This window comes from Salmo salar, chromosome 06 (genome assembly GCF_965601325.2).
Source record: "Salmo salar chromosome 06, fSalSal1, whole genome shotgun sequence".
In the NCBI taxonomy this organism is placed as follows: Eukaryota; Metazoa; Chordata; class Actinopteri; order Salmoniformes; family Salmonidae; genus Salmo; species Salmo salar.
In genome coordinates, this window is record NC_138296.1 from 66,241,685 (window position 1) to 66,264,427 (window position 22,743).

General features: G+C 41.0%; 1 protein-coding gene across 1 annotated transcript; it reads right to left on the reverse strand.

Moving 5' to 3' along the window:
• Positions 1–286: 286 nt before the first annotated feature.
• Positions 287–22,743, reverse strand: nus1 (NUS1 dehydrodolichyl diphosphate synthase subunit). The gene is made up of 5 exons (XM_014205139.3): positions 22,206–22,743; positions 21,348–21,482; positions 5,105–5,257; positions 2,656–2,755; positions 287–1,623 (listed from the first exon to the last, which is right to left on the reverse strand). The coding sequence occupies exons 1-5, from the start codon at positions 22,570–22,572 to the stop codon at positions 1,533–1,535; spliced, it is 846 nt and encodes a 281-aa protein (XP_014060614.1). The 5' UTR covers positions 22,573–22,743; the 3' UTR covers positions 287–1,532.

The following is a 22,743-nucleotide window of genomic DNA, read 5'->3' on the forward strand; positions in this document are numbered from 1 at the left end:
ACAAATCCAAGGTGACTACAGCTTGACTCTTTCTATTGTTCAATAGTTGATCATTTGAGGTTTAAAAGCCACCAGGCCCTTGACACCTCTTGGTGCGTACAGTACTAGGGATACAACACTTGTTCACCAAACACATTACATGTGAGGGGACATGCAGAAAATGAGGTCATACAACACAACTATAAAATCAACCATTTACATCCGTTCCATTTATCTCAAAGGAAGATTATTCACAAGACACATTGTCAGTCTGTCTTAAAAATAAATCCAATCCAAACAAAGCAGGTACTGTATATATGGGGGTTTCAGTAACATTTATTGATCATTTAAACCGACAGGCTCCATGTGGAACAACCCACCAAACCTTCCAATGACAACCCAACCACTGGCACCTTAGCTAGTGAAGGATTGGGAGTTTTAGTCCCATTGGTATTAAAAGTTACCATGACGGTGAAAATACTACTGTATGCCATCTAACCAGAGAGAAAGAAAACACTGAATCTGGGTTTTAAAAGAGTTCATGAGATAAGGAAATAGCAGACCAACAACACTTTAATACAAGAGTTAGTCAATCTTCACATTGATGAACAACCGAAGGCAGCACTGAGGATTCTTAAGGGGCCGTTCAATATGCAAATCATCTTCGCGTTATGGACGGAGCAATAGAAAGAGTAGTGATGGTCATGGGGGACATTGTATACAGACAACTGCTTTCTCTTTCTTCCCACTGGATTGCAAAGATTGGATTTAGTGTAGGTTAAGTGTGACTTGCTGGCTGAGTTTCACACACGTACACAAGCAGACGCAGTCCACCAATAGTAACTTGGAATAAAGATTTAAAAGTACAACCATGTAGTCAGTCATCCTTCACATCATGTGCAGAGTATAGTCAGGGATTACAGAGCTCTCGTTCCAAAGCCTCTCGTATCACATTGATCAAGCGCTACATTTTCCCCCGAGGAGGTCCTCCACGTAGGCAAAGATAGAGACCTCCTGATGAGCGAAGTGGAGAAATGTTGTTCAGCACTAAACATTTTGCCTCACACATCCCTCTCAACACATCGCACCCTTTCAGAGCAGCAGAGCGTCATCCTCAGCCATACCTCAGGGGCACAGCAGGTGCAGGATCTAGAACATACAGAGAGAGAGAGAGAGAGAGAGAGAGAGAGAGAGAGAGAGAAGCGAAGCTAAACTAGATTTATACCATACTGCTAACCATGTCCTTCAGGTGATGTTGGTTCCTCGTTAATCCGACTGACACAGGGGTAGACGTTCAGTGTCGTGACGCTACCTTGGCAGGGCCAGTACTACCCAGCATGCCTCACAGAGGTGGCCTGGCGAGCCTTGCGCGTTCAAGATGAGCAGAAATACAGTGAGTGAGTGGTGGTGGAGATGCGATTCGATGTGGCGGTACGCTGTCTGCTTGTTCTCTAGCGCCTGCACTGTAAACAGAGAGCCGGGAGGAGGGGCGAGGGCAGCTCCTACCCCACCCCTGTCGTTCCCCTTCCTCTGAAGGGGGCCTGGCCAATCACTCACTTCCCCAGCCGCTGCTCACAGGAGGCGTAGTGCTGAAGGGCGCTGAATAAGTCCTCATAGGAGACATCCACATGGGAGGGTAAGGAGCTGCAGGAGAGAGGGAGGATGTCAGATATATATACACAAGAGAGACACCTCTAGCCTACTTCAGATGGCAGCAGTTTATCTCAAATCAAGGTTTATTTGTCACGTGCGCCGAATACAACAGGTGTAGACCTTACAGTGAAATGCTTACAGGCTCTAACCAATAGTGCAAAAAAGGTATTAGGTGAAGCACAACTGGTTGGGCACCCGTAAAACTGCTGCCATTTCTTCCGGCGCCATTTTAACATATAATAATGCTAAATAATGTTGTTAAAATAGATACCAAGCAATAAGGGATCAACAGAAATGTCATGTTACATTAGTAAAGGCTCACAGTAAATACAATGATGTACTTTACGACGGCTGTCATAAAAAAAATCTCCTGTGATTACCAAAAGCTGCTGCTTGAGCTACCGGCAAAGCAGTTACAGTACTATACCGCCATCTAGTGTTTGGTGAAGGTAAAAGTCCAAAAAGTCCTGACAAATACAGTCTGTCAAATAAAATGTTGCTTTGTAAACACTGATAACGTTCAATAATGTGGGCCATTCTGACTGAACTTCATGACTCCCAAACAATGACACGTCTAAAAATAGCATTGTTAGTGATGCATCATCATCTGGTAAAGTCTAATTACACATCTTATGTAGGCTGAACTGCAACATTAACTCAGTATTTGCGTGATCCTTTTAAAAATAGCCCTACTACTTATACAGGGTTGCACAGAGGCATTTTTAAAAGTCTTGCCAATCGTTCAAGCCGGGAGGTAAGTGAGGCAGCAGAGACCGGTTTACCAGTTATTCTGCACAGATGAACACAACAGGCCCATATCCATTCTACCCAGGATGTAAAGCATAAGCACACACACACTTCCTCTGTCTCCCACACACACAGCGAGTGGTTATAATGGGACAGGATGAAGAGAGGAACCTCTGTCATTCCTGTCCAGCTCTACAGAGCAGCGGCTATCCCAGAACGTCTTCTGCACATGAGTAAGGCAGCCTCATTTAACACACGCACACACGCAATACTCACATGAACTCTGTCAGTCTGATGTGCCAGGGCAGGAACCCCAGGGTGCTTTCTACTGGGCCGAACTTCAGAACCAGGTCTGGATCTGGTGTAGTCTTCGACTCTGCACAAACCGAGATAGCATGGACAGACGTCAATGAAAAACACAATCAATGGAAATCTCATAAAAGTGCCCTCTGCGGAACATTCAACCCTTGAGTCATTTTTTGTGGTCCCGCGGAAATCAAATAAGCATAATAAACAAAACCCCCATCACAATCTGCCTGTTGAAGCTAGACATACGATTTCTCTACATGGCGGACTTCCGCATCTGCGAGCTACAGCAGTGTTTGTCTTCTCCCGAAAACATCTGTACCGTTCGAACGGTTTGGCCTACAAGCTAATATGACCACTCTATGGAAAGATGACTCACGATGAACATGTCAGTTGTTTTGCTCTAAGACCCCCACAAGCGGCACGGGACTCATCTGAAGTCGGTACCACAGATCTGCCAACTTCTGTCTGAAACGTCCTAACGGTTTGGCCTCTCAAGAGCATGTCGATTGTTTTGCTCTAGGACGCCTCCAAGCCTCACAAGAATTGATGAATGGAAGTATACAGTGCTTTCAGAAAGTATTCAAACCACTTGACTTTTTCCACATTTTGTTGTGTTACGGGATGAATACAAAAAAATAAGAGATTTTTTGGTCACTGGCCTAAACACAATAACACATAATATCATAGTGGAATTCTGTTTTTCAAAATGTGTACAAACTAATTAAAAATGAAAAGCTGAAATGTCTTGAGTCAATAAGTATTCAACCCCTTTGTCAAGCCTAAAAAAGTTAAGGAATAAAACAATTTCCACCAGACACTGGGAGATGAATCGCCTTTCAGCATAACAAAAACAAGTCCAAATCTACACTGGAGTTGCTTACCAAGAAGACAGTAAATGTTCCTGAGTGGCTGGCTTACAGTTTTGACTTGAAAATGGTTGTCTAGCAATGATCAACGACCAATTTGACAGAGCTAGAAGAATTTAGAAAACAATAAAATGGGCAAATATTATACAATCCAGGTGTGGAAAGCTCTTGAGCACATACCCAGAAAGACTCACAGCTGTCAAAGGTACTTCTACAAAGTATTGACTCAGGGGTGTGAATACTTATGTAAATGAGACCATATTTCTGTATAAAAAAAGAAACATACATTTGCAAACATGTTTTCACTTTGTCATTATGGGGTATTGTGTGTAGATGGGTAAAAAAATATATGGACACAAAACATTAGATCAAACCATGAATTGGGCCTTACTGATATTAGTCCATAGAAATGCATTGAATAGATTCATACATGGAAAAACAGATATTTTGTTTTGAAGTGTCTGTCCTTTATCTGAGAGATATAAGAAACATATCAGGAAAATATTTTTTGACATATTTAGGAGGTGGCTAAAGCATAAGGACTGTTGAAAAGATTGAGAGAACCTAGTTATCTGAAATGACAGTTCAATTTCTTCTTGAATGTACACAGGCATCACAATTCTGATCTTTTTGCTACTAATTGGTCTTTTGATCAATCAGATCTTCTGCCAATAGTTTGGCAAAATAATCAGAACTGGGCTGCCTGTGTAAACACAGCCTTAGAGAAGAGCAGCAGCAGCTTGCCAAGCCCCTTAGATAGTGAGATGATTAGAGTCCCTTTCGCTGGGCCCCCCTGGATCCCGACAGCGAGAGGGTCTCTGACATCTGATTGTACTGAAGAGCAGCTGCACTTACTGGTCCTGAGGTAAACACACCATAACCTCACGGTACACTACACTGGACTTAACTGCACTGAAGTGAACTCTGCTATCTTCTGTAGTTTATATTCTATCTGGAGACCATCTTTCTCATGAGTTTCTTCATATTCCTGCCTTGAGTCTCATCCCATCACCTTCTACTGAGCGAGATCACACGGATGTGTTCCACTAAAGCACTCGTGATGTGATTTACAGCGGGTGAGGGTGATCAGTCTTAGCCAGGGACTAACGACGGGCAGAGCTGTGGTGGGCAGACGGCTCAGGGAAAATAACCCACTGAGAGAAGCACTCTCTCTGGCACAGACTCCCAGTGCTTCATGTTTCCTTCATCTTTTGATCAAACACTGTGGAAGGCTAGTCTAACAGGGGGCTCCTTGACCTTTACTCAATCCCTTTCCTCCATCCTTGCGGAGCTTCAAATAGAGTGAAATTGCTACTCTGAACATCATGCCAAAGGGGAGCTGGTGAGCTAAGCTTCACTCCAGCTTGTAATAGTATGGCACAGATGTACAGTCTATGATCAATAGAATGTCTGTGGGGTTTAACCTGATAAGATAAAACAATGAAATAAAAAGGTATTGTCCACTGCCAATAAATAACAGCACTAAGGACAACAGCGAGAACCAATGTCCTGTCCTCCTCCTGGTCATGGGGGAGGGACCTCCTCCTCACCTCTGAGTAGAGAGTCAAGTACAGTGACGTTGATGTCTTTGGATGTCTTCTCCATCTGTTCCACAGCTCTACACAGCTGCTGTGCTGCCTGGACGATCCTCAGCTTCCCATCGTCTGGAGAGAGCACCTTCACCACTGACTGACACGACAGCACTGTGGGGACACACACAGGAATACGGTCATAATAAGCCCCACAAACACAAATACCGCTACTCAGGCACAAACACACACAGTAATAATACCAATCAATGGTAAACGTGTCGGGTGTCTGACTAAAGGTCAGTGGGTGGTAACTCGGAAATCCTGCTTCACAATCCTGCTGTTACGCTTGAATATTGCATTCATAAAGCAGGTGATTGTTGGATTACAAAACAATGAAGAACAGGATCATAGAATTCATAAGTTATTTATGTGAATTATAAGGTATTTGAACAGGAATTCATTTTTTTACATTTTAGCATACACTCTTATCCATAGGGTTAAGTGTCTTGCTCAAGGGCACATCCGACAGATTTTTCAGATAGTTGGCTGAGAACTTTTCGATTTGCTAGGCTACCTGACGCCCAATTTCCTTTGGTGAAGAGAACTCTTCTGTGTTGTGTTCCTGCACAACTCCATATGGTCTAATTCTGACTGTATGTCTGTTCTAAGAATTTAATATCTTGATGATAATAATCAATAATCAATTCGCCTTGACTAATGCCCAAGGTTTGTAAGACAATGGGTTAAAATAATTAGGCAAGGACTCAGCTTTCTGCAAAAGGTTTCTGTAGCTTTATTCAGAGAACGTTCTGCGTCAGGATAACAAAACAGTCATTATATAGTTCTTGCTTACTTACGCACATGCATTTACACACAATCTGTTGGTGACCTGCAACCCCCATAAACTTCTCACACTGTTTATCACCTTCTGGCTCAGCCTGTTCCTTTCCTTCAAGGTTAGGAACTCTGAGGTTTTACTCCCTTGACCATCTGCTTCTCTAGATCTCTATACTAATTGCATACACACATTTCTTTCCCTCTCCAGTGGTTCCTGGACTTTCCGGAACTAATCAGACTAATCGATCCCTACATTGATCATTACATTGATTATTCATTAAACCTGCTGTATGACTAATAATTCATCATGGTTTATTGATTCATTTACCTTTATTAGATAATTCTCTTATCAATGTCATAACAGATTGACTTGCTCAGGGGATAAAGGTGTAGTGCCAAAAGCAGATGGAGAGTAAAACCACACAATGCATCTTAAATTAGCCCATACAGGCTGGCTGCAGTCCACATGGCCTTTAATAAACAAACACCATAGTAAATAAACAAATGCCACAGAAAATATAAACAAATTCTTGGTGGAACTGGAATCCATCTAAAAAAAGAATAATAAACTATAATATTTATAATCAGATTCAAACTTCATTCAATAAATGATGAACTGTGAAAATTGCACTCCCAATGATGCATTGCGATCTAAAATCGACCCAAAGTGTTTGTGTAGTTGTATCCAATAGAATTGAATTGATTATTTATTCATAATGGTTATTTACAACCAAATAGCCTACACATGACAGAGTTCTGAATGCTTCTCTGTGGTAGCCTTTCCAGTTTTTCAGGCTATGGTGTTAAATAGGCTTGATGAAGTGATGTCCTTAATTTATTACGTATCATTAATGCAGTCTTTCGTGTGCTTATCATGCACAAGCGCCTTTTCTCCACCACTCCGGTCGATAAAATAACTTTATCCAAAATAAAGTCATACACAAATTTTGGTGCGCGTGACGTTTCAAATGCATTTTGTCATTACTAAATGTGTAATGTGATAGGCATTTTAAAATGACTATATAAACTAGGGATGCACGATATAAAGACCAGTGAACATATCGGAATCGGACGATATTAGCTAAAAATGCCAACATCGGTATCGACCCAATGTCTAGTTTAACGGCGATGTGAAAAAACTATTTCAAAGCTGACGTGCATTCCTATATAACATAGGTACATGACGTAATTAAGCCACATAAATGTTGCGCTACACCTGCAACTCAGCATTCCTAACCTAGCCCACAATGTCTGCTGTGTGGTCCGAACAGTCAACAAGTCGAGCACTCATTTAAAAGAGTAAGAACATTTCAGCGAGACAACTCAAAAGCGAAATCCATTAAAGCCAAGATAATGGAATGAATTTCCCTTGACAATCAACCGTTCTCTGTCGTGGGTGATGTTGGCTTTTGCGACCGGTACACACTAACGTTACGAAATGCGCTATTGTTCAGATGTTGCCCTACCGGAGTTACACAGTAATAGCGTCACTGCTATTCGCTTCGCGACATACTATGGAACGCCGTTTGGGTTTTTGTGTGTCAAAAGAATTACGGCAAATAACACTATTTGACGCGTTAAATAAGCTTTTAACTTGTCACGTCATATAACAGTTTTAATTATAGAATGTTGTGGGTTCTGAATAATAATAAAGCATTATTTTAGCTTTAGCTTGGTAGGTAGCTAGCTAGCACCAATACAAACAGACTGAAAACAATGACCAGTAGAAACTGCAGTCATTTTCACTATTCTTAGCAATGATTTAGGAATCCTTGTGAGTAAGTATTAGCTAGGTAACCACTTGTTGTTCAACTATTGAAATTGAACTTCAGTTCATGAAAATAAATAGCTAGGCAGCTACTTAACCCTGTTAAGCTAACGTTATAAGCAGCCAGCTAGCTTCATCTGGCTAGTGAGGCTGGACCTGACCGAGTTGTGTTGTGAAGCTAGCAACAATACGGATTAGGCACAATAGTGGAATTTGCGGTTTGACATCAAAATAAAAGTACCTTTTTGAAAGTGATGCAGAAGGTTACAATTGGTGGAATCCTGACATATTTAGACTAGATAATGTTAAACAAGGGTGGAATGTGAAGCAATGAAATGGGGTATCAGTCTACTCGGTGACACCCACAGAACACAACTGTGAAGAGTTTACGCAAATATTAGCGTTGTAGCTCTTATCGCGGGACTGTGACTGTGTGAAATCATCTCCCCAGTCAGCCTATTGTGTGTATTGACATTCATATTGGTGATCAATGAAATCGGGTAAATCGGATATTTTTTCCCAACGTCCTCCTCAGTGTTATCAGACTCCAAAACATCCACACAGTATTGTTTTTCCTCGGGAATAGTGTTCAATACATATAGGTTGGCAATAAATGTGGCTCAATTCACAGTTGTTTTAGAGTCCCGCAAAAAGAGCTACGATGCTAATGTTCTGCAGGTGTCACTGAGTAGACTGATCCAACCCATGTCATTGATCCACAATCCATAGTTAAGGCTGTGCAGTGAAATAAGTATGTCCCCAATGCAATTCTAAAGTATAATTTCAGATTTCTTTCAAATTAACAAATTACTGTATTTTGTTGATTTTATGTAACATTGCAACCTTGATTAGCATGATCTATTCAATTATGGCATAATTCTACTATTCGTATGCATTTGCATCACTGTCAATGGCATACTTTTATTTTGAAGGCTAACCGCAAAGTCAACTATTGTGGCTAATCCTTATTATGGCCAGCTTCACATAGATGGGTCAGAGCACCATTAATCAACTAAGAACTGTCTTATGAATTAGGGTTATTTTAGATGACACCTAGCTATATAAACGTCCCTTTTTCAGGACCCTGTCTTTCAAAGATAATTTGTAAAAATCCAAATAACTTCACAGATCTTCATTGTAAAAGATTTAAACACTGCTTCCCATGCTTGTTCAATGAACCATAAACAATTAAATGAACATGCACCTGTGTAACAGTCGTTAAGACACTAACTGCTTACAGGCAATTAAGGTCACAGTTATGAAAACGAAAGAAGCCTTTCTACTGACTCTGAAAAACACCAAAAGAAAGATGCCCAGGGTCCCTGCTCATCTGCGTGAATGTGCCTTAGGCATGCTGCAAGGAGGCATGAGGACTGCAGATGTGGCCAGGGCAATAAATTGCAATGTCCGTACTGTGAGACGCCTAAGACAGCGCTCAGGGAGACAGGACGGACAGCTGATCGTCCTCGCAGTGGCAGACCACGTGTAACAGCACCTGCACAGGATTGGTACATCCGAACATCACACCTGCAGAACAGGTACAGGATGGCAACAACAACTGCCCGAGTTACACCAGGAACGCACAATCCCTCCATCAGTGCTCAGACTGTCCGCAATAGGCTGAGAGAGGCTGGACTGAGGGCTTGTAGGCCTGTTGTAAGGCAGGCCCTCACCAGACATCACCGGCAACAACGTCGCCTATGGGCACAAACCCACCGTCGTTGGACCAGACAGGACTGGCAAAAAGTGCTCTTCACTGACAGGTCGCGGATTTGTCTCACCAGGGGTGATGGTCAGATTCGCGTTTATCGTTGAAGGAATTAGCGATACACCAAGGCCTGTACTCTAGAGCGGGATAGATTTGGAAATGGAGGGTCCGTCATGGTCTGGGGCAGTGTGTCACAGCATCATCGGACTGAGCTTGTTGTCATTGCAGGCAATCTCAACGCTGTGCGTTACAGGGAAGACATCCTCCTTCCTCATGTGGTACCCTTCCTGCAGGCTCATCCTGACATGACCCTCCAGCATGACAATGCCACCAGACATACTGCTCGTTCTGTGCGTGATTTTCTGCAAGACAGGAATGTCAGTGTTCTGCCATGGCCAGCGAAGAGCCCGGATCTCAATCCCATTGAGCACGTCTGGGACCTGTTGGATCGGAAGGTGAGGGCTAGGGCCATTCCCCCCAGAAATGTCCGGGAACTTGCAGGTGCATTGGTGGAAGAGTGGGGTAACATTCCACAGCAAGAACTGGCAACTCTGGTGCAGTCTATGAGGAAATGCACTGCAGTACTTAATGCAGCCGGTGGCCACACCAGATACTGACTGTTACTTTTGATTTTGTTTGCTGAAAATAAAGTAGACAGTGAGAGGACGTTTCTTTTTTTGCTGAGTTTAGTTAGCTAGTTAACTATAGCGACTGAAACAGATTGTCGTTTTGCTATGTTTTTGGGAAAGAACATTGTTTGCATCCATGAGCTAGCTAGCTTTTTTATGACCAGCACTGTAGGTGTGCGAGACAACTTTACCAGCATCATAGCACACATATCAATGAATGGTTGTGACATATGAAATACGAGTGAGTGTAATCTATGTGTAACAACTACGTAAACATTTTATGAACGTGTTAAATTATTATGTGACGTGAAGTCATATTCAGGTCCTGATTGGTCAAATAGAGTTATTTGACACAGATCTTTTTTGACATGCAAAGACCGAAACGGCGTTCCATAGAAATCCTGGTTGAGACTGAAACGGCTTAACAAATGAACAACGAAACAGCACAGCAAGTAAGTGAAAGAAATAGGTTTTGATTATGTTTTACTAGCAATGTGGACATGGGTAAATGCCAACAAAAAACATTTTTGGTCAGTGTGGTGTGTGTGTAACCTTTATTTAACTAGGCAAGTCAGTTAAGAACAAATTCTTATTTACAATGACGGCCTACCCCGGACGACGCTGGGCCAACTGTGCACCGCCCTATGGGACTCCCAATCACGGCCGGATGTGATACAGCCTGGATTCAAACCAGGGACTGTAGTGATGCCACTTGCACTGAGATGCAATGCCTTAGACCGCTGCGTCGCGTGTGTGTTAACTATTTAACTGTACTAGAATGCTTAAAAAGGTCGGTAAAGTTTTAAATAAATATCGGTATCGTTTTTTTTTGGCAAGGAAAATATCGGTATCGGCCAAAAACATTACATTTGTGATGCACCGATATGAACAAAAAAAACCAACATTTGATTAGCCTAATAGAATATTGAATCGGTATTCTTCCTCAAATGAAGGGGATGATGACGCAATCTTTGCGAGAAGTAGGGAATCTAATTTCATTGGTCAAATCATGGCTCAGACACTTCATTCAATATAAATGGAGTTAGCCCTGAGGTAGACCCTTTTTACACTACGATAGATTCTCTAGATTAGGGTTCCCCAACTGGTGGCCCGTGGGTGGTTTTATTTAAAAATGATACATTTATGGTTGGACATAAGACTAAAAACAGGAAATTAGCTCCAAGTTACTTAAATTTTGTAAATCTATTCCCAAGTATTCGGTTGTCGGGATGGTTGTTGCTCAATACATGATAATGTAACCAGAAAACGTTGTATACAACAGCAAACTTTCCGGGACATATACATGTCTTATATGGGCCGAAAGCTTACAGTCTTGTTAATATAACTGCAGTGTCCAATTTACAGTAGCTACTACAGAAACAAATACTATGCTATTGTTTGAGGATAGTGCACAACACCAAAACACTTGTCACAGCAACTGGTTTAATACATTCACCTCTGAAGGTAAATAATGTACATACATTCAGTAATCTTGCTCTGATTTGTCATCCTGAGGTTCCCAGAGATAAAATGTAGCGTAGTTGTGTATGATAAAATCCATTTGTATATTCAAATGTAGGAACTGGGGTCACTGGCTCCACACCCACCCTGCCCAGCCATCTAGATGTGTGAAAGTTAGTGTATTTTCTGTAGGGAAGCTAATGATTCATCATGTATGACATTCCTGGGAGTCTGTAAACTGACATTTGTTATTACCATAGCAGTTTTGTATGTTCTCTATAGTTACAGTTGAAGTCGGAAGTTTACATACACGTAGGTTGGAATCATTAAAACTTGTTTTTCAACCACTCCACAGATTTCTTGTTAACAAACTATAGTTTTGGCAAGTCGGTTAGGACATATACTTTGTGCATGACAAGTAATTTTTCCAACAATTGTTTACAGACAGATTATTTCATTTATAATTTCCTGTATCACAATTCCAGTGGGTCAGAAGTTTACATACACTAAGTTGACTGTGCCTTTAAACAGCTTGGGAAAAAACAAAAAATGGCATGGCTTTAGAAGCTTCTGATAGGCTAATTGACATCATTTGAGTCGAGGTGTACCTGTGATTGTATTTCAAGGGCTACCTTCAAACTCAGTGCCTCTTTGCTTGACATCATAGGAAAATCAAAATAAATCAGCCAAGACCTCAGAAAAAGAATTGTAGACCTCCACAAGTCTGGTTCATCCTTGGGAGCAATTTCCAAACGCCTGAAGGTACCACGTTCATCTGTACAAACAATAGTACGCAAGTATAAACACCATGGGACCACGCAGCCATCATACCGCTCAGGAAGGAGACACATTGTCTCCTAGAGATGAATGTACTTTGGTGTGAAAAGTGCAAATCAATTCCAGAACAGCAGCAAAGGACCTTGTGAAGATGCTTGAGGAAACAGGTACAAAAGTATCTACATCCACAGTAATATCCTATATCAACATAACCTGAAAGGCCGCTCAGCAAGGAAAAAGCCACTGCTACAAAACTGCCATAAAAAAGCCAGACTATGGTTTGCAACTGCACATGGGGACAAAGATCTTACTTGTTGGAGGAATGTCCTCTGGTCTGATGAAACAAAAATAGAACTGTTTGGCCATGATGACCATCGTTATGTTTGGAGGAAAAGGGGGGAGGCTTGCAAGCCGAAGAACACCATCCCAACCGTGAAGCACGGGGGTGGCAGCATCATGTTGTGGGGGTGCTTTGCTGCAGGAGGGACTGGTGCACTTCACAAAGTAGATGGCATCATGAGGAAGGAACATTATGTGGATATATTGAAGCAACATCTCAAGACATCAGTCAGGAAGTTAAAGCTTCGTTGCAAATGGGTCTTCCAAATTGACAATGACTCCAAGCACACTTCCAAAGTTGTGGCAAAATGGCTTAAGGACAACAAAGTCAAGGTACTGGAGTGGCCATCACAAAGCCCTGATCTCAATCCTATTTACATTTGTGGGCAGAACTGAAAAGGTGTGCGCGATCAAGGAGGCCTACAAACCTGACTCAGTTACACCAGCTCTATCAGGAGGAATGGGCCAGAATTCACCCAACTTATTGTGGGAAGCTTGTGGAAGGGTAGCTGAAACGTTTGACCCAAGTTAAACAATTTAAAGCCAATGCTACCAAATACTAATTGAGTGTATGTAAACTTCTGATCCACTGGGAATGTGATGAAAGAAATAAAACATTCTCCACTTTATTTTAAGAATGTGAATTGTCAATAATAGTAGTGATCCTAACTGACCTAAGACAGGGAATTTTAACTAGGATTAAATGTCAGGAATTGTGACAAACCTAGTTTAAATATATTTGGCTAAGGTGTATGTAAACTTCCGACTTCAACTGTATGTACTTAAATGTATAAATTGACCAATTCGGCACAGTTGGGCAAGCTCCTGGCAGACTTCATACAAAATATTGTGTAGTGATGTAATTCTTCACTGGATCAGTCTGAAACTTTGCACACACGCTACTGCCATCTTGTGAAAATAAAACACCTACACCTAGGATCATAACGCAATGTATGGCCTTTATCTTGCATTTCAAAGATGAAAATAAAAATAGAAGACACGTTTTTTTGGTTTGTATTATCTTTTACCAGATCTAATGTGCTATATTATCCTACATTAATTTCCTTAAGAGGTTTTAAGCACCCCGATAAAAAATTAAGACACAAATTACTAAAGAGGGAGCCAGATATCAATATAGCTTAACCAGAAGAACAAAAACCTGTTCCCGACCCTCCTCCTCCCTCTGCTGCAGGCCTTCACATATTCTGCCAATACGCTCCTGATGTTGCCGGTAAAAGGCTACACCAGCGGTCGGCATCCTTTTGCATTTAGAGTGCTAAGTTATTGTACCATTTCTACTTATCTGCGTGCCAGTTATGATTTTCATATGCACATTTTCATGGAACAGTTTAATTTCATATATAATAAAGTCTTCTTATCTAAAAATCTGTCATGTGGTTAATCAACACTATCTAAATGAAAATGACAAACCTGAAAGTAACTTCTATTGCCATTGCATAAGTAAAAATAGCCTACATAAAGCCAATAAATAAAAACATTGCAGCATGACATAAAAATGTATATCCTATAAATCACATTGGCTACGCATGGCCTGTCTGCAAGGAACTTGAAACACTGCATAAACTATTGTATTAACTTGGTCCAGGGGAAGCTCGTGCTAGCAAACTTGCAACATTGTATAAAATATTCTGGGCCCTCGGAGTTTCCCAGCCAGTGAGCTACGGACTGTCACAGATGTAGGCTATACAGTCGTGGCCAAAAGTTGAGGATGACACAAATATTAATTTTCACAAAGTCTGCTACCTCAGTTTGTATGATGGCAATTTGCATATACTCCAGAATGTTATGAAGAGTGATCAGATGAATTGCAAAGTCCCTCTTTGCCATACAAATGACCTGAATCCCCCAAAACTTTTCCACTGCATTTCAGCCCTGCCACAATAGGACCAGCTGACATCATGTCAGTGATTCTCTCGTTAACACAGGTGTGAGTGTTGACGAGGACAAGGCTGGAGATCACTCTGTCATGCTGATTGAGTTCGAATATAACAGACTGGAAGCTTCAAAAGGAGGGTGGTGCTTGGAATCATTGTTCTTCCTCTGTCATCCATGGTTACCTTGCTGTCATCATTGCGTTGTACAAAAAGGGCTTCACAGGCAAGGATATTGCTGCCAGTAAGATTGCATAAATCAACCATTTAATCGGATCATCAAGAACGTCAAGGAGAGAGGTTAAATTGTTGTGAAGAAGGTTTCAGGGTGCACAAGAAAGTCCAGCAAGCGCCAGGACCATCTCCTAAAGTTGATTCAGCTGCGGGATCGGGGCACCACCAGTACAGAGCTTGCTCAGGAATGGCAGCAGGTAGGTGTTAGTGCATCTGCACGCACAGTGAGGCGAAGACTTTTGGAGGATGGCCTGGTGTCATGAGGGGCAGCAAAGAAGCCACTTCTCTCCAGGAAAAACATCAGGGACAGACTAATATTGTGCAAAAGGTACAGGGATTGGACTTCTGAGGACTGGGGTAAAGTCATTTTCTCTGATGAATCCCCTTTCCGATTGTTTGGGGCATCCGGAAAAAAGCTTGTCCGGAGAAGACAAGGTGAGCACTACCATCAGTCCTGTGTCATGCCAACAGTAAAGCATCCTGAGACCATTCATGTGTAGGGTTGCTTCTCAGCCAAGGGAGTGGGCTCACTCACAATTTTGCCTAAGAACACAGCCATGAATAAAGAATGGTACCAACACATCCTCCGAGAGCAACTTCTCCCAACCATCCAGGAACAGTTTGGTGACGAACAATGCCTATTCCAGCATGATGGAGCACCTTGCCATTAGGCAAAAGTGATAACTAAGTGGCTCGGGGAACAAAACATTGATATTTTGGGTCCATGGCAAGGAAACTCCCCAGACCTTAATCCCACTGAGAACTTGCGGTCAATCCTCAAGAGGCGGGTGGACAAACAAAAACACACAAATTCTGACAAACTCCAAGCATTGATTATGCAAGAATGGGCTGCCATCAGTCAGGATGTGGCCCAGAAGTTAATTGACAGCATGCCAGGGCGGATTGCAGAGGTCTTGAAAAAGAAGGGTCAACCCGGCAAATATTGACTCTTTGCATCAACTTCATGTAATTGTCAATAAAAGCCTTTGACACTTATGAAATGCTTGTAATTATACTTCAGTATTCCATAGTAACATCTGACAAAAATATTGAAAGACACTGAGGCAGCAAACTGAAAAGTAATATTTGTGTCATTCTCAAAACTTTTGGCCAGGAATGTATGCCCAAGGAATAAGAAGTAATCTTGTAGGCCTATTTGATGATGTTTCCACTGGATCAGAGCATTACATTTTTCCCCCCTTTCATGCTGAGTGATAATCAGAAGGGAAAGAGCTTCAAATAGGCAACATTGAGGAACTATTTTCATTCTCAACGGATGTAAAAACAGACTTCGTTTACCTGCCGTTTGAGGCGAAGAAAAAAATACTTTGAGAAGCTACACAGTGATGGTGAGTTAAGACAAATCAGAAATAGTATCATATCACAGAATGGGCAAGCCAGGTAGACTAGTCCTACTTCTATATGCGTAATCAGGTGCGTGTCCTTACTCAAAACTGTCTTTTGTTTGGAGCACTCCGGTCAATGAATACATTGACAACTCGTAAACAGAATGAAATAAACCAAAAGCTTTTTTCTCACAAGTGTAGCCTAGGTTGTGTGCTCTGCAAAAAACATGTCCACTCCTACAATGATAACAGTAAGACTGTAATAATAATATATTGAATATATTAACAGAAATTACCGTAACCAAACAAACATTGTAGATTAGAAATTATGGGAATTAACAGTAAATGTACTACTAGTGATACTGGTGTGCCACCCCCGGGGCCTCCGTAATGCATTAGTCCACTCAGACAGGTGTCTTATGTGCCATATTTTAAAACTTCTTTGGGCTAGGGGGCGGTATTTTCACATCCGGATGAAAAGTGTGCCCAAAGTAAACTGCCTGCTACTCAGGCCCAGAAGCTAGGAAATGCATATTATTAGATTTGGATAGAAAACACTCTGAAGTTTCTAAAAATGTTTGAATGATGTCTGTGAGTATAACAGAACTTATTTGGCAGGCGAAACCCCGAGGATAAACCATCCAGGAATATTTGTTTTTGAGGTCACTCTTCAATGGGAATCTAGATTTCTAAAGCACTTGCTTGCAGTTCCTATCGCTTCCACTGGATGTCAACAGTCTTTAGAAATTGGTTGATGTTTTTCCTTTGAGAAATGAAGAAGTAAGGCAGTTCAGAACTAGGGTCGAGTGAAGTGTACTGTTTGTTAGAGGCGCGTGACCTGAAAGCACGCTCCACTTTGTTTTCATCCTGTATTGAACACAGTTTATCCCGTCTTAAATTTGATTGATTATTTAGGTAAAAAAATACCTAAAGTTGTATTAGGAAAGTTGTTTGAAACGTCTGGATCAAGTTTATAGGTAACTTATTAAATATTTTGTAGTCATGTTGCGCGAGTTGGAACCAGTGTATTTTCCGAATCAAACGCGCCAAATGGACATTTTGGGGATATAACGACAGAATTAATCGAACTAAAGGACCATTTGTGATGTTTATGGGACATATTGGTGTGCCAACAGAAGATCTTCAAAAGGTAAGGCATGAATTATATGTTATTTCTGACTTTTGTGTTGTGCCTGGCGGGTTGAATTATGATTTTCATGTTTATGTTTGATGGGGTGCTGTCCTCAGATAATAGCATGGTTTGCTTTCGCCGTAAAGCCTTTTTGAAATCTGACACTGTGGCAGGATTAACAAGAAGTTAATCTTTAAACCAGTGTATAACACTTGTATGATTTCTGAATTATTATTATGAATATTTCTGTTCTTGAGTTTGGCGCGCTGCTATTTCACTGGGTGTTGTCGCGCGCGAAGGGATCACTAAGAAGTTAACAAATATATTTGCCACTGCTCAACAACAAAAAATACTTTGTTGACCAAACAATCGACCTGTCGACTAAATGGGGTCAGGGTCAGCCTTACTAGCACCCGTTGTCTCCCTCTCCTCCCTGCTGCAGCGACCACCACATAACATCAACAGTATTTAACGCGTTGTCCGTGATGCTGAAGCTGCAACATAATTACAGCCATTTCTGACTGAAATTTGTTCCCAAAATCCCTCATTTGTTTAGGAATAACATTCCCTATTCCCTCAACCCTTGCTCTCTTTACGTGACACATGTATGCATCTCATGCACGTAACCTATAAGGTCTGACCTATAGCATATCATAATCACATCAATAAATCGATTATAACAAACTCAGAACACAGTAACACATGCGACAGCAAAGTGGTTGCAGAGGATGTGACAAATAACCTCAAAACTGGGGAATGTTTACTGGTTGGTCAGGAGGGAAAGGGGAAGTCAGAATGGAATAAATTTGACTATTTGTGGAAAATACTGGAGATTACGAAAAATAAGGTAAGGAGCAAGCACTGCGTGCATACTATGTGTGCCAAACAGGTGCTGTTAGATTAAAATAATTTTTGACCATTTGGAACAATGCTAATAACATTACAATTCTAAGCATGCCAGAGAGTACTGTAATGTTTTTTTGTTTTGTCTTTATTACAGCAAAGACTAAAATCAGTCGCATTCACTCGTGAATGCAATTTCCAAAATGGAACGGTCTATTTTTCTATTTACACTAATTATTCAAGGGTTGCTATGTTATTTTATTTAAAAACTAAAATGGTGGTTATACAAGGATGTTATACTAAGCCTACTAATGATAATGACATTACTTATTATAATAATGATTATCATAACAATAATAGTAATAACAACAATAAGGATATCAAGAAAAAGGAGCATATTTATTAAATATAATTGAACAACTTGGAACAGTGTAAACACTAAATAAATTATAAATAATACCAGAGGCTGTTCTAACAAATCAGTAGGCTATTAAACAAACACTCAAACAACAGAAGCAGGATCTGTCTTAGTTCTGTAGATCAACTCAGCAAAAAAAAGAAACGTCCTCTCACTGTAAACTCATGGACTGCACCTGATTTGCCAGTTCTTGCTATGATATGTTCACCTACTCTTCGTAGGCGAACATATCCGTTCACCTACTCTTTGTCTCACAAAGACACGGTGGTTGGAACCCAAAATATCAAATTTGGATTCATCAGACAAAAGAACAGATTTCCACCGGTCTAATGTCCATTGCTCGTGTTTCTTTGCCCAAGCAAGTCTCTTCTTCTTATTGGTGTCCTTTGGTAGTGGTTTCTTTGCAGCAATTCGACCATGAAGGCCTGATTTCATGCAGTCTCCTCTGAACAGTTGAAGTTGAGATGTGTCTGTTACTTGAACTCTGTGAAGCATTTATTTGGGCTGCAATCTGAGGTGCAGTTATTCTAAATTAACTTATCCTCTACAGCAGAGGTAACTCTGGGTCTTCCTTTCCTGTGGCGGTCCTCATGAGAGGAAATTTAATAATAGCATTTGATCTCACCCACCAGCGGGGGAGAGATCGAGAGGTATGGAGGTGTTTTTTTTTATGACACCTCCCGCCCATTGTAAATCTTAAGGCAGCAGACAAAATCCCTTTTGTCCTCTCAGTATGGAGGAACGGAATGTATGATGGGCCTATGGAGAATCTACCTCTGAATAGTAACGTGCAATAAACGGACTTCGGGGCAATATGTTTCATCAGCCAAAATTGTAGTAGTGACAATAGATGGAATATGAAAATGAATGTTGTTTTTGTTGTTATTTAAAGTTAAATGACAACATTATAATGAAAACATTGTAACTTGAAGAGTTTTCACACTATTTACTTTATGTTTGCATAATGTATGTTGTGTGGAAAATGTCCAGATCCAAGAGAATGTTTTTGTGAAACACAACTGATTGGCTCAAACGCCTTCCCTGTGGCTCAGTTGGTAGAGCATAGTGTTTGCAATGCCAGCATGGTGTGTGCAACGCCAGGGCCGTGGGTTCGATTCCCACGGGGGGGGGGGGGGGGGGGCCAGTACAATTTTTTTTTTTTTTTAATTAAATTAAAAAATGAAATGTATGCATTCACTACTGTAAGTCGCTCTGGATAAGAGCGTCTGCTAAATGACTAAAATGTCAAATGTAATTAAGGAAAGAAATTCCACAAATTAAATGACAATATAATATTTTACCAATGTTTTCTAATTTTAATTATTTAATTTGTGACGCTGACTTGACTGCCGGTTATTGGAGGGAAACGATTTCCTCAACATCAATGCCATAGTAAAACGCTGTTTTTGGATATAAATATGAACTTGATAGAACTAAAAATGCATGCATTGTCTAACATAATGTCCTAGGAGTGTCATCTGATGGAGATTGTAAAAGGTTAGTGCATCATTTTAGCTGGTTTTATGGTTTTGGTGACCCTGTCTTTGAATTGACAAAACATTACACACAACTCTTGTAAATGTACTGTCCTAACATACTCTAAATTTATGCTTTCGCCGTAAAACCTTTTTGAAATCGTAAAACGTGGTTAGATTAAGGAGATGTTTATCTTTCAAAGGGTGTAAAATAGTTGTATGTTTGAAAAATTTGAATTTTGACATTTATTTGGATTCAAATTTGCCGCTCTTGAAATGCACCTGCTGTTGATGGAGTGCACCACGGGTGGCACGCTAGCGTCCCACCTAGCCCATAGAGGTTAACTTTTAACAAGGCACACCTGTTACTTGAAATGCATTCCAGGTGACTACCTCGAAGTTGGTTGAGAGAATGTCAAGAGTGTGCAAAGCTGTCATCAAGGCAAAGGGTGGCTACTTTGAAGAATCTGAAATCTAAAATATATTTTGATTCATTTAACACTTTTTTGGTTACTACGTAATCCCATGTGTTATTTCAAAGTGTTGATCTCTTCACTATTATTCTACAATATAGAAAATAGTAAAAATAAAGAAACCCTGGAAGGAGTAGGTGTGTCCAAACTTTTGACTGGTACTGTATATTATACCCACGTTTTCAGTCGCAATTTGCTTTTACCACATGTAGGCTAAATGATTTCCATGATATTGATGAAAAAAAAATATGCCTGACTTATGTTCTATGGTACGCCTTCAGTACTTTAATATTCATATGAGACAGGTAGTAGGCTTAATTGTTCATTTTTGATAGGCTAATGTTGCTTGATGAAGACATGCTGTTAGCAACTCTGTGCTTTGTCTTGAGACTAAAATGTAATTAGTGTAGCCTACAAACGAAGAAATGTAACCTTTATGGTCTGCACGTTTGTGAATCGTTGCATTATTCAAGAGTGCAATGTGGTTTGGATCCATTTTTCAAACGTGTAATATGGTTAAAGATGAAAGGTCGCTTGCATAGTTGAAGCACGCTGGCTAGTGGCTATACTGGGTTATTTCATTGGGATATTTACGCTAAATGCCCGTTGCCAAGAGCCGAACCCTCTTGCGGCACATGATGTTCCGTTGCTAATGTGAATTGAAAAGTTAATGTACTTTAACGCTGCCTCTCCAACTTTCATTAATGAGAAAAGCCCCTTAGCCTGCCCAGGAGCAGGTTAATTCTTAAGGATTTGTTGCCATAAAAATGTACCTGGCTAAAATGGGAGCTACTTTCGTGGTACCAGTTGTCCTGAGTTCAAAGTTACCTCACTAACTCCTTAAACAACATACGTAGTATAGGGCTCAGCTCTTTAGACCAGCACTCCTAATCTGGGAAGCTCGACACATACGGCCCCTGGTGTCTCACCTTGATGGTCCTGTTTGTCAGTGCCATTGTTGAGGAACTCTACAGAGTGCTGCTTGGAGCCTTCCAGACCCAGGAGCTCCTGCTGCTGCTTCAGGATCTCCTCCATCAGCCTGGAGTTGTTCCTCCTGAACACACCTGGGAATCAAAAGGGGATATGTGAGCAATCCAATAGCCTATATCATACACCCAATCTCAACAACTTTAAGACGACAAAAATAAACATTTGCTGTCTTCTGGAGCTGAGATCTGAAATTAACATCATGATATAGCAAGTAAAGCTAGTCATTAGGGGCGAATAATGTGTCATATGCCAGATTTGGCTGTGAGAGACTGATGACAAGTCAGCAGACATTGAGGAACAACGCCACAGCACTTAGGCAGCCATCAAGAAGGATTCAACAACATTTTCCAACAACTAGCCTATGACCCAGTAGGAGTGGCTGTGATGAAACAGGAATAGAAATACAGTGTGTGTGTAACCTTTCAGTTAAAACAATTCCCTGTAGGCTCAAACAACGAATTTGGTGAAAAGGCCATTGGGCAAACCTTGAAAGCCTATTGAGGCTCCTCTGTCTGAAATCATCTATGTAATGATACATTAGTAAGCATATATGGCAGAAGTGGGTTGTTGTAGATTTCTGAAAGGGAAGAAGGCCGGATAAAGCCATTCACTATCAGGAAAAAAGTAGATAAGTTATCAAAGATAACTAAGCACCAAAACAGAAAAACTCACGACTTGCTGAATCTGATTACAAAAACAGAGGTAGCTGGCACGTGACTGAGTGCTGGTGTTGTATTTATAAATAAAATATGAATAAAACAATTCTGAACACATTTTATAATCAAATTATATCTTACCGTGATTATCGTACACACTGATATAAGATATGCCGACTGCCATGCACCACACGACAAGGTTGGCAATGTCTGTGTATCTCGGCTCCTCTTCGGCTATCAACAAGCCGATATGGTCAGGCAGCTTCTCCAGAGATTTCCCATCCGCCCCCCAGCGATACCGACGACCAACGCGTTTACCGGGTGCAGGAACGAGCTTTTTCTGTTTGGGAAACGAGAGAGCTATCGGCACAAGAAGCGCTGCTAAGGCTCGTGACCATAGCTGCCCATTCCAATTGCGAAGGCGGATTCGGAACAACGTGATAAGCGTTCTATGAATGTGGAGAAGGACATGCAGAACCCGCCACACGAACTCGTACACGAGCACCATTATGCAGCCCTCCTCCTCGACAAAATAGAATAATTATCAGAAATGCATATAGCTGTGCATTTCAAGTCTAGTAATGATGGCTATACACTAAGCTAGTTCTGTGAGCCATTTCGCTTACTGCCAACACCTCCGTTTGCCGGCTGCCATCTTCATCCAACCGTTACCCTCTGA

Bases quoted from the DNA above. Each gene is read 5' to 3' on its own strand.
- nus1 (XM_014205139.3), bottom strand. From the start codon at position 22,572: ATGGTGCTCGTGTACGAGTTCGTGTGGCGGGTTCTGCATGTCCTTCTC. The intron at 5,258-21,347 runs GTGAGACACCAG...GTGTCCCCACAG, and splicing joins TGACAAACAGGACCATCAAG to TGCTGTCGTGTCAGTCAGTG. The intron at 2,756-5,104 runs GTGAGGAGGAGG...CGGTTTGTGCAG, and splicing joins ACTTGACTCTCTACTCAGAG to AGTCGAAGACTACACCAGAT.